The sequence below is a fragment of the Rhinichthys klamathensis genome, unplaced genomic scaffold (assembly GCF_029890125.1).
Source record: "Rhinichthys klamathensis goyatoka isolate OS25496 unplaced genomic scaffold, OSU_Roscu_1.1 h1tg000338l_1, whole genome shotgun sequence".
Taxonomy (NCBI): Eukaryota; Metazoa; Chordata; class Actinopteri; order Cypriniformes; family Leuciscidae; genus Rhinichthys; species Rhinichthys klamathensis.
In genome coordinates, this window is record NW_026606852.1 from 1637292 (window position 1) to 1650601 (window position 13310).

Here is a 13310-nt window from a genome sequence, read left to right on the forward strand (position 1 = left end):
GATTGTTTTGGCGTTATAGCGGTTCTTGAATAATGTTACTTCCAGCTAAAGTTAACTTTGATTGATTCACCTCCGTCGAAATGATCAGACTTGGCTGTTCTAATTTTACCTCATCTTACCTGAGTGTTCCTGGGCGAATATTTTAATATTAACATGAGTGGTGTGGAATAAAGAAAGTGATCAACAGGATTGATATTCAAACACTGTTTAAGTTTGCTTTGTTAACGATTTGTGCATCTGCAGCCTGCAGCGTTCCCTTTTTGAATGATGAATTTAGACTAATATATCTGCAGATATACACAGACATCTTCTTTACACGCAGGTGTTGTGTGCATGCAAGTTGACAGTCGGCTGTAGTTCTCTCGATGTGTTCAAGTGCAGCTTTTTTGCCCCGACGCGAGGCAACAACACAGTCGGCTTTCATCAGCGCTATAGTTCTTTGGCGTCGGTTTGGTGTGTCCCTACCCTTAAAGACCCCCTATGGTGAAAATCAAGTTTTTTATGTTTTTTATATGTCTATATGGGGATTTTAATATGCTGTAAGGCAAACCATGTGCAAATTCATCAGTCAACAGCATTGCTGGGTATTAAAACCACAGTTTACCAAAGACAGTCTTAAAAACGCGGTTTAAAACCGACCGTGTCCTACTGTCACAAACATGTAGGCTATCTGATCCCGTCAACGTGTGGGGCGGGGCTTTTCTCCACTGACTTTCTATGATGTTCAAAGGATGCTGATTTTTAGAAGTCAGCTGAGACTCTGAGGTGGTGAACAGGAACATGGTTTGTGTAACATTAGCAACACATTATTAGTAGTTCAGTAATGTAGTCAAGCCAAAGGCTAGTCATATCATTTACCGTTATGTGTCCAACGTTGTAGAGAGCGAACATAAAACATTTCTATTCTGATACATCCACTTGTAGATGAGCCTGTAGGTATAATTTGCTCTTCCTCTTCTTCTGAATCAGTGTCTGGTTCAAACATATATGACTGAATTAAACCAATATTTCCACTTGCCACTGTGTAGCAGCGTTACTACTGTTGACCGAGCGGATCAGGTAGTCTGAGCTGGTGTGAGTGAGTGGAGGCGGGGACTAATTTGCATATTCATGGGCCATGTATGGGCCTACTAAGTGAAGCAAGTAACCTCAATGTTAGAGTTACATTCAAACTATTTTAAGGCATGAATAAATCAATTTTTAAAGGAAAAACATTTAAATATGTCCTTTTGATTATCAAAGGTGAGTTTTAAAGGATACAATTATTGACTGCAGGGGACTTTAACCAATTTGATGATATGGCTGTGGTTGTTTCTGCTAGGGGGAGGAACCATAGGGAACAGAGAGCGCTTAGTAGAAGGAAGATAATTTTCTCCACTCGTGTTCATTTATTTGGAATGCCAGATGAAGAAAGACGTTATCCGAACATATAATTTGCCAAGCCATGTTATTTTTTAATTTGCGCTACTCTTTGGTAAATTGCGTTGGTCATTATGGAAATGAGCTGCTACTTCTCTGTTCCTTAATATGCACATTGTCAGTAAATCAACCGCAAAAGGTTCCACTCCTATCTGCGCTTTTATGGGATAGCGGTCTCACTCTAATTGGCCCTGTTTAGTAAATCTGGCCAAAAGCCTTTTAAGGAATACAGTTCTTCTGTTATATAAAAGTGAATTTCTCAAAACCATATTCGTTTCCATGATCAATATGTTTCTTCATGTAACTTCATGTGTATCAGGCTACAGATATCGACACTGGAAACTACAGTAAGATGGCCTACAGACTGATCATCCCTCCCGCGCCCGAGGGGCAGGACAGTTTCGTCATTGAGCCGTACACTGGCATCATCAAGAGTGCCATCATGTTCAGAAACATGCGCCGATCCTACTTCAAGTTTCAGGTCATCGCCACGGACAACTATGGGCAGGGGCTGAGCAGCAGGGCTGATGTGGTGGTGAGTGACCTTTGACCAAGTAAAGTTAATGCACTTCATGTAAAAAGATGATTCAAACACAGCCGAGAGATCCCACTCAAACACGTGGCTTTAAGAAATGTCATTTCAGTGATTTTAAGACTGATTAATTTAAAATGAGTCTAAATCACATAACAGTCTGCACTGTTAGTAAGTGAAAATATCTCTCCAGAGTGTCGGTTTGGTTTGGTAAATATGTTATGTTTCAGTAAATGTTTGCATGCAGAAGTGCATATGCGATTTGTGCACTACTTAGTGCAGTAATGAATAGATAAATAAACTGTTTTTGTGTCAGCTGAATTATTTATGCTGTTATATCTCCTGAAGTGTTGCAGCCAGTGACTTGTATAATTCCCAGAAATCTCTGGAGCTAATGAATGCCTAATAAAATAAGAGGGATTTAGAATTGCAATGTATCAGGGTTTTAAACATCATGGCATTAATGTTTGTCATTTATGATTTCCACTAGCAGTAGAATTATTCTATAAGCATTCATTCGGCCGCTACACTGTTACTGACCAATTGAATTAAAAACCATTGCAACTGCAAACAGCACTTTAAAGCTGGGCGGTATACTGTGGAGTGTGGATTTTTTTTCTATTTTTATGTACTTGCTATTACTATTGCTATTTGGTCAGAGAAAATATATAAAATAAATAAAATCCAGATTGAATATCTGGATATATACTGTATATATAGATTGAATATTTGGATATTTAGATATATATATTGAATGTCTGGATAGATAGATAGATAGATAGATAGATAGATAGATAGATAGATAGATAGATAGATAGATAGATAGATAGATAGATAGATAGATAGATAGATAGATAGATAGATAGATAGATAGATAGATAGATAGATAGATAGATCATATATCTATAGCTATAATCTATAGCTATATCAGCCTGTGGATATAAACTATACCACTCGAATCGCATCTTCTATCTACTTCGTATTCTGTGTGGGTTGTAGGTGTCCGTTGTGAATGCCTTGGACATGCAGGTTGTGGTCTCTAATGTGCCGCCCACTGTGGTGGAGGAGAATAAAGAGCAGCTGATTAGGTGAGAATTCCTCCCTCGTTGTGTTTCTCTGCTTTGCCGGTTTCCTTGAGTGGCATTTAAGTGTTCCCTCCACTCTCAGCAGGCTTTGTTTTCCCACTTGCTTTTATTTAAATGGCCATCCAAATTGGTAAAACAGAATTGGGCTCATTTGGCAAAATTCAATGAGCAAAATAAAGCTACTTTGCTCGGTAGATTGCAGCATAATCATAATAAAAGACAAAATGATCGCTTTATAAATGCTAGTCAGATGTATACAGTATATTTCAAACCGAAGATATTACAATGCTATTCATTCAATTTGTTATATCATACTTGTTTTGTATGTTTTACAAATGCGTTATAGGAAGAATCTCACAAACTCTTATATTTGCCCCCTGAAATATTGACTCTATTACCATAATATGAAAATGTAATCACATTATTAAAATATTTAAGTATGTATTCATCATGTTAATATTCGCTGTACTGTCAGATGATGATTTTTATGGAGCCCCGCACATGACATAAAAAAAGAATATATATGTATATAAATATATTAACAAGTTAACACAACTTGTTAATTTGTGACAACTTAAACGTAAATTAACGTAACGTAAATTAACACAACTTGTTCATTTGTTCCCTCATTTTAGTAAATAAATAGTGGCCATGTTGAACTAATTCGTCCCCTCTTTTTGATTCAACTAAAAGAAGAGAACATGCCCACGATTTAGTAAAACGAGGGAACAAATGAGTAAAATGAACAAATGGATAATACGTGGTCGTGATATACACCTACGGGGCTCCCTAGCAAAAAAATAGAAATGTATGCAAATCAGTGGTGATAGTGAGAAATAAAAGTAACATTTTGAGTTTTGTGAATATTGTCATAATGCACATTTTTTGGGGGGACAAAAAGTGATGCGTTTGGTTTATTAAGATTGCCTGTAAAGTACAGGTATTAGAAATTAAGTTGGTGGGTTTTGCACTTTAACATTTGAGGAAGATAAAGTCATTTCATATACCATATTTTTTCAGTATTTTGGAGCGATATGTGCAAGATCAGATTCCTGGTGCTAAAGTGATAGTGGAATCGATCGGCCCACGCCGGCATGGAGAAGGTTATGAACTTGAAGACTACTCCAAATCAGACCTGCAGGTGTACGCCATCGACCCTCTCACCAACAGAGCAATCTCCAGACAAGAGCTCTTCAAGTAAGCCAAACACACAGCCACTCCTGACACCTTTAACAAATAGTCTGCTAGTTTGTTTCCAACATTTGGAAAAAGAAGTCAGAGCGTTGTCCTGTGTGCTCTGACTGTGGTGTTCATGTGACATTTCAATTTAAGATCCCATTTTCTTCCTAATTTCACCATCACTGCCTGTTCTTGCTCTTCTTTGCAAAACAACATATTTTCAAAATCATCTAGTCAGTTGGTTGCATAAGCAGCTAGTCAACTAATCGGTCTTAAGCCGATGGGCGTATGTTGATGGGCGTTGCTCTTGCAAGAAATACTCTGTCATACGTCCAACTCGTTTTTTTTTTTTTTCGTTGGCCATGTTTTGCATGAGAATCTCTTTAAAACTCTTTAACAGTGCAAATAAGTCAGAATGCATGACATAACATTAGACATCCCCGCATCTAAAGATAGATAAAAATAGTTGCTTGCATTGTTTTTGTGGCTGAACAAGAGTTCTGGAGGCGTGTAGAATACGGAGATTCAGACAAAGACGATTATTTTGATACCAAGCAAGATAGGATTGGAAGACATTAAAGGAGTAATACATCCTCACATCTGGATAGAAGCCTTTAGAGTTTCACTAACACAACTAAAGAGTGCTAGGTTAATGTAACATAGGACACACAGACATATACCATATACATTTTGGAACAGCTTGATTTTGGATCGAGTGTAGAGAATGTCTTTGTGTGTGTGTTATGTGTATGTAAGTGTGCGGGATCGCTGGGCCACACAGGCTTTTGGTACCTAGTGATGGGGATCAATCTTTTCCTCATCGGAATGTTTTTGATGTTGGATGGGGAGACTCAAGCTGATCTGTTTTAGTGTCTTTTGTGTGGTAGGGGAGGACACCAAGATTTTATGTGATTTAAATTAAAAAGGCAAAAAGGGTAAAAGCTTTGCTGAGGCCTAGAGCCCAATCGATCATTGTGATTCCATCCGGATGTTACTATTATTAATTAGATACTACCATTCAAAAGTTTAGGGTCGGTAATATTTTTAATATTATATTTTTAAGTCTTTTATGCTTTCTGAGACTGCATTAATTTGATTTAAAAAAAATACAGTAAAAACTAATATTGTTAATAAGAACTGTTTTCAATTTTAATTATTTTAAAAGTAATTTATTCCTGTGAGGACAAAGCTGAATTTTCATCATCATTACTTCAGTTTTCAGTGTCACATGATCCTTCAGAAATCATTCTAATATGCTGATTCGGTGCTCCAGAAACATTTATCTTTATTATCAATGTTGAAAACAGTGGTTTAATAGCTTTGTGGAAACCATGACACCTTTTTTTTTCTCAGGATTTCAATTCATTTGAAATATAAATATTTTGTAACATCATAACAGTCTTTACTGTCACTTTTGGTCAATTTAATGAATCTTTGCTGGATAAAAGTATTAAAGTATACTAATGTCTTTGAAAAGTTGCTGGGTTAAAAACAACCATTTCTGGGTTATTTGGCAACCCAGCTCTGGGTAAATATTGGACAGAACACATGCTGCATTATTTTAATCCAGCTTGTTGGGTTTTATACATTAACCCATTTGCTAGCGCACTATCAACAGCGCTCCTATTACAGTTAGTGGTGCACGTGGCAACTTTTAGCGATGTCACGTTTCAGCCCTGGTCGCACATTCATTTTGCGGGAGGTGAATCTTCCATGTTGGTGCCGGTGCGTCGATCGGCTAGCATCCCAAGCAGACGTTAGCTGGACGTACATGTAAACAAAAAAAGGTAAAATTTGAGACAGACGTGTTTCTACTTGTACAGTAATAATTTGATAAGAATACAATGCAATACAAAACAAAAAGGTTTCCCCTCGGGACGTTTTCTCTCAGAACAGAACACAAAATGACCATTGAAAAAAGTTTTGTATACACTCACCGGCCACTTTATTAGGTACACCTGTCCAACTGCTCGTTAACACTTAATTTCTAAGCAGCCAATCACATGGCGGCAACTCAGTGCATTTAGGCATGTAGACATGGTCAAGACAATCTCCTGCAGTTCAAACCGAGCATCAGTATGGGGAAGAAAGGTGATTTGAGTGACTTTGAACGTGGCATGATTGTTGGTGCCAGAAGGGCTGGTCTGAGTATTTCAGAAACTGCTAATCTACTGGGATTTTCACGCACAACCATCTCTAGGGTTTACAGAGAATGGTCCGAAAAAGAAAAAACATCCAGTGAGCGGCAGTTCTGTGGGCGGAAATGCCTTGTTGATGCCAGAGGTCAGAGGAGAATGGCCAGACTGGTTCGAGCTGATAGAAGGGCAACAGTGACTGAAATAACCACTCGTTACAACCGAGGTATGCAGCAAAGCATTTGTGAAGCCACAACACACACAACCTTGAGGTGGATGGGCTACAACAGCAGAAGACTCCACCGGGTACCACTCATCTCCACTACAAATAGGAAAAAGAGGCTACAATTTGCAAGAGCTCACCAAAATTGAACAGTTGAAGACTGGAAAAATGTTGCCTGGTCTGATGAGTCTTGATTTCTGTTGAGACATTCAGATGTTAGAGTCAGAATTTGGCGTAAACAGAATGAGAACATGGAACCATCATGCCTTGTTACCACTGTGCAGGCTGGTGGTGGTGGTGTAATGGTGTGGGGGATGTTTTCCTGGCACACTTTAGGCCCCTTAGTGCCAATTGGGCATCGTTTAAATGCCACGGCCTACCTGAGCATTGTTTCTGACCATGTCCATCCCTTTATGGCCACCATGTATCCATCCTCTGATGGCTACTTCCACCATGTCACAAAGCTCTAATCATTTCAAATTGGTTTCTTGAACATGACAATGAGTTCACTGTACTAAAATGGCCTCCACAGTCACCAGATCTCAACCCAATAGAGCATCTTTGGGATGTGGTGGAACGGGAAATTCGCATCATGGATGTGCAGCCGACAAATCTGCGGCAACTGTGTGATGCCATCATGTCAATATGGACCAAACTCCCTGAGGAATGCTTCCAGCACCTTGTTGAATCTATGCCACGAAGAATTGAGGCAGTTCTGAAGGCAAAAGGGGGTCCAACCCGTTACTAGCATGGGGTACCTAATAAAGTGGCCGGTGAGTGTATATTATAGTATATATTAGAAAAAAAAGATTTGGATATCATGACATAACTCTAGTCTAAAAAAATTGTGGCAAAAATGCAAAAAGTGAAGGAGAAATAGGAAATGAATTGCGTTTGTAAACAGCTGTTCTACAGGAAGCACCTGCCCTTTTCAGCCGAGAGGAAAAAGCCCCTGACGTCCAGACACACACTCATTTGAACTCTGCCGTGCCCCATGACTCAGCAGGGAGACACGTCTGTCACTGGGATCCAACACAAGTCATCAGGATTCTGTTCAAATATGTGTTTACTGAGCCAACACACACATCTCATTCATATTCACAAGCACAGGAGTTCACAGACCACCTGCCTTATTCTGCCTTTCTAGTCACACATCTTACCCTTATACACATTTTATTTTGTTCACCGTGAGATGTGTTCTGCTTGTGTTTGCAGAAAGCAGAACAGCTGCCCTGATGAAAATTTCATGGCTCAGAAGTTACTGGTAACATTCCTTTAGAGTAATAAAGACACAAATGAAACAACCGTTGACAGAAATAATTAGCAAGAATTTGATGAGAAATGTTTGAGCTCATATTAAAATCTTTTAAAATTTGAAATTGAATTAGATCGCAACTAATTTAAGGTTGCATGTGTGAGGGTCTCAGGAGAAAATCTGAGAACTAGAAGATTCATGCAGAGATGTCTCTCTCTCTTTGCTCTCCATTTTGATCTCCATCTCCATTAAATTGTGTAAACGTTTTCAGAACCAACTGAGATATCTAATGAATGGTTCTTGTTGTAGTGTTATTGTTATTTACTCAACCACCATAGCTCTAAAATCTCATTCAAACGAGCGGATTTGAACTGGGAAGACAGGTTGTATTGTTGTCCATGGTTCTTGCTTGGCATGCATGCTCAACTGCAAATGAATTTTGAGAGCTAAAGTAAAATCAGTGCTATTTTAGTATTGTTTATATACTATCATATTATTTATTAATATTTTGAAAGCTATTTTTAAATTTCAGTTTTCATTTTCATTTTAGTTAAGTTTTTAGTAATTTTGTGCTTTTGTCATTTTTATTTTTAATATTTCAGTATTTGTAATACTTCTATACAGCTTTAATTTTTTTATTTTTGTACTGCTTTAACTCGTTCAATTTCCGTTTAGTATAAATGTTAATAACATTTTAATTCAGCTTTATTTCAATTTTAATACTTTAGTTTTAAATTTGACTTTAGTACTGCGGTGAATAACTTTGTTTTCCCTTGCAAAAAGCTATTAAATTTTTCTTACAATGACTAGGAATGGTTATTGTAATGATTTTTTTTATTTTTGTATGGAGAACAGAATGGCATTCTTCTTTTGTGTTTTAATGGAGGAAAAAAACAAAACAAGTTTAGAATAACATGGGTGTCACAGATTGACCTAGGATGAAGACAAGGTACACAGAGGATCTCAAATGCTGCGTAACTTTATTAAATGAAACAAAAGAGAATAATCCAACAACGTAGACTAATCCAAACAAGTGAAGGCAACGCAAGTGTGCTAGAGCACAGACAACACCAGACAATGAACTAAACAAACTGAGGGTATAATTTACACCGGGAACTAATGATCAAAATAGAAACAGATGTGAGCAAATCAATGAAACCATGAATAACCATGGCAACGGAAGAAAACAGAAGGCAAACACAGGAAATGACGAATTGTAGATTCGAAAATCATGCTTCCCCATTATTGTTGAATCACGGAAGCTACACCAGTTACTTTGCCAAGAGATCTCTATTTATTATTTTATACATGTATCAGACATACGAGAGAAACAGGCATAGAAGAATAAGGCTACATGAGAGGTGGTCTTCATTCCAGATTTCTCTGCTCCCCATCCCCTCACCCCATCATGCCAGCTGTAATGGTTTCTCTGTGTTTCTCCTCCCTCATCCCCTCATGCCTTTATGTTTCTCTGAGTCAGTACATTAAGGATTGAGCTTAAATACACCACTCTGGGACTTGTAAGGTAGCAAAACATGTTGCTTATGTTTAAAAATGGAACGTATACCTCATGCTTACACATGGTACAATCCACTTTCCACATTAAGAAACTATTCCTCAGTGCATACATTTGTGTTACATTTGCATCAGTTGAAACATTCCTTTCCTTGTAAAGAACATGCCAATGGACACATTTGAAGTATCATCATCATTGGAACATCTCTGCTCAGTGAACGTTGCATTGCACACATACCTCTAAGCAAAATATATAACTCATCCCATATCTCTCATCGTACATCTCACATGTACAACATACTCTGACTCATAAAATACATTATGAAATGATTATGAAAATGAATAAAGAAATTTTTTTTTTTTAAATAACATTAAACAGTAAATGTTTAGCCTTCACGAATAACAAACTAAGGGTACGTTTACATGACAATGATGTACAAAAAACGGAAATGTTTTTCCTCTGTGTTTTTTGCATACAGATGACAATGTTATCAAAATTATCCCCGTTCACACTGATCCGCGAAAACACCTAAAAACGCAGTATTATTCATGCTAGGCCAGTAGTTGGCGATGTCACTTTGAAACACTACGCTCCTATAGACTGAACACGTAATACGCATGCCCATGACGCCAACGTTTTAACAAATTTGATAATGTGGAAACCCGTTTTCAAAAGTTTGCGTTTTCAGGCCCCCATAACGCGCCGTCGTGTAAATGAACTCCCATAACGCATAACAAGTTTTCAGTTTTTAGTTGAAAACTGTCGTTTAAACGGCCCCTCAAAAGTCCTTGAAAACAAAAAAGAGAACGCAACATTGTGATAGAGGGAGGCTAAATAATCAATTTTAATTTTTGTGAGCAAACTGTCCCTTTCAAAAGTCCTCATTTGTGATTTTTCTTTATTACAGATGAGAACGTGCTTTTTTGCATGTGTTTGTGTGGACATTCTCTGTCTCCATTTGACTCAGGGTGTGATCACACTTGTAGTTCGGTTCGCTATTTGGTCCGGACTAAAAAAAAACATTTAGGCATGGTCCGCTTAGCGTTCACATTGGCATTTTAACACCGAATCTAAAGATACCGAACCTAAAGGCATAGGGGGAAGCACTTTATTTTACAGTCCAGTTTCCTTTGTACATACTATATATTTATTGTACTAATTACAATAACTGGATAATAATTAGGTCCTGAACCTACCCCTAAACCTAATCTTATCCCATGCAGTTACTTTATAATACTCAGTACTTTCATGGTAAGGACACAGTAACTACAATGAAATTGCACATACTGTAAAATAAAGTGCAACCGCATAGAGATACATTAAAAACCTGATTGGTCGGCTTTTATTATGTATTTCGTGACAGAACTTACCGACCATCCAAAACAATACTGTGTGCTGGTCTACATGCACTCGTTGTATGTGTGTAGCCTACAAATGATGGTATTTTGACCAGCTGAGAACTCGTGAAGAGTTTGTAAAATGTGTAAAGGTGTCAAAACAGTGGCAGGAATCCCTTAATTACACACAAAAACGAAAATCTGCTTTGATGAGATGTGGTTCTGATGCCTGTTCTGAACTGTGATGAGCTTCATTGCGAATATGAACAAACAGGTATGTTTGAGCATTCTGTCCTTTTTAGGGTCGCGTCTTGTGACATCATGTCTCGTTTTTTGGTTTGTTTACATGTGTCTGGTCCGTGTTGTGTTTATATTTCATTCGAACCGCACAAGTTTGTTTGGAAGCGGACCGAGACTACTGAAAAGATGGGTCTCGGTCCGCTTCCAAACGAACTTGGTGCGCAAACTTGTGCTTGTTTGGTGCGCACCAAGGTTCGGATCAGCGTTTACACTTATCCAAATGAACAGCACTCTACAGAGCAATCGCACTAGGGTTTGTTTTAATCATGCCAAGTGCCAAGTGTGAACACACCTTCAGTTATATGGGGACATACTGTTCTTTTGACTTTGTGTTTGTTCGTGTGTACTGAATGTAACTTCCTGGCTGAGAACAGCAGACTGCAGATTTTTTCTCCTTTTTATATGTTCTGCTAGAGACAAGGTTGTTTTCTTGTGTCTCAGGTCATAAAAATCAAAATCTCCTTCTCAAAGCTTTAGAGTCTGAGCTGCACCTCAGCGTTCACAAAAGTTCCCTTCACAAAACTAGTTTCTTTGTCCAGAATCCATCTGGTCTCTCTCAGTAGTGTTTTGAATGGATAAATCAAGTCATCCTGCTGGTTAGAAGCCCACTGACTCTGAAATACGATAAAGACAGTCAGCCATGGTTGAGCACGTTCACACTGCGTGTCTGTAACAGCGTGAGGGTTGTTTCTCTTCCTCCACAACAGGGACATGATTCAGAGAGATTAAGTACTTGTGGCTGAAATCACAGGTTAAATCGTGGAATATGAAACATTCCAGGAGCTTTCATTAAAAAATAAACAAAATATTGTCCCCATTGCATGTATGTTACAGTTCAGGTTGAGTTTGTTCCATTCTGTCTCCAATTAGTGGAACATTTAGCATTTAAAGTTTTAATAATTAATTATTTGTTATGGTCCAAGCACCGAAGGTGCATAGTCATCTATTGTAATCGTTTCCGTTCTTATTATTCTTTTGCTTCTTCTTCCGCTCTTGAGTCTTTGGCAACCCATAGAACCGCTTGTGGGAAAGTTTTTAAATTTGGCACACAGATCGAGGACAGTCTGAACTGTCACCATAGCAAATTTGGAGTCTCTAACTCTCTAACTCAATCCTTCTAGCGCCACTACCTGTCCAAAGTTTCACTCATGTTTATGCTAATAACTTTTGAACTGTAAGGGCTAGAGACGAAATTGCGAGAGAGCTCATGGCGATTCGATTGCCCCCTATGACGTAATTTTCCGTCATGACTACTGGTCCGGAGAAATGAAAAATGGCTATTTATGCTTCTGAACGGTTTGTACAAAAATCATAAAAGTGGTCTCGTTAGATTTGGTGCAGCATGCCGAGTCGAATGATATCCAACAATATCCAATGATATCCAATATCGAATGATATCAAGCCGTTGAGCCGAATGAGCCGTTGATATCGGTCATTTTGAATTATGTAAAATGCTGTATTTTATGAACGCAGTAGCGCATCGTTACGAAACTCGGTATGAGTCATAGGCACCATGCCCTGGAGGTACTCAACCTTGTGGTCAAAAGTTATAATGAATTTTCGAAATATGCTAATAACTTTTGAATAAATTAGCCTATTCTAATGAAACTGGTCTTAATAGATTCCTTGGGTCATGCCGAAAACACACACTGAACAAAATTATAAACTTTTGTTTTTGCCCCCATTTTTCATGAGCTGAACTTAAAGATCTAAGACTTTTTCTATGGACACAAAATGCTTATTTCTCTCAAATATTGTTCACAAATCTGTCTAAATCTGTGTTAGTGAGCACTTCTCCTTTGCCGAGATAATCCATCCACCTCACAGGTGTGGCGTATCAAGATGCTGATTAGACAGCACAATTATTTGTACTAGGTGTACTAGGTATTAGGTGTACCTTAGGCTGGCCAGAATAAAAGACCACTCTACAATGTGCAGTTTTACTGTTTTTTACTGTTTTATTGGGGGGGTCCCCAACAACAACAAAAAAAAGGTTGTTGATTGTGGCCTGTGGAATGTTGGTCCACTCCTCTTCAATGGCTGTGCGAAGTTGCTGGATATTGGCAGGACCTGGAACACGTTGTCGTATACGTCGATCCAGAGCATCCCAAACATGCTCAATGGGTGACATGTCCGGTGAGTATGCCGGCCATGCAAGAACTGGGATGTTTTCAGATTCCAGGAATTGTGTACAGATCCTTGCAACATGGGGCCGTGCATTATCATGCTGCAACATGAGGTGATGGTCGTGGATGAATGGCACAACAATGGGCCTCAGGATCTCGTCACGGTATCTCTGTGCATTCAAAATGCCATCAATAAAATGCAC

The 13310-nt window shown here is 38.4% G+C and overlaps 1 protein-coding gene across 1 annotated transcript in view; it reads left to right on the forward strand.

The window, feature by feature from the left end:
* The window catches only part of pcdh15a (protocadherin-related 15a), a 275961-nt gene that overhangs the window by 234569 nt on the left and 28082 nt on the right, over positions 1-13310 (forward strand). Inside the window, exons 28-30 of the mRNA XM_056272451.1 lie at positions 1739-1954; positions 2951-3039; positions 4057-4233. Coding sequence (XP_056128426.1) covers positions 1739-1954; positions 2951-3039; positions 4057-4233 — 482 coding nt within the window. The remainder of the gene's footprint in view (positions 1-1738; positions 1955-2950; positions 3040-4056; positions 4234-13310) is intronic.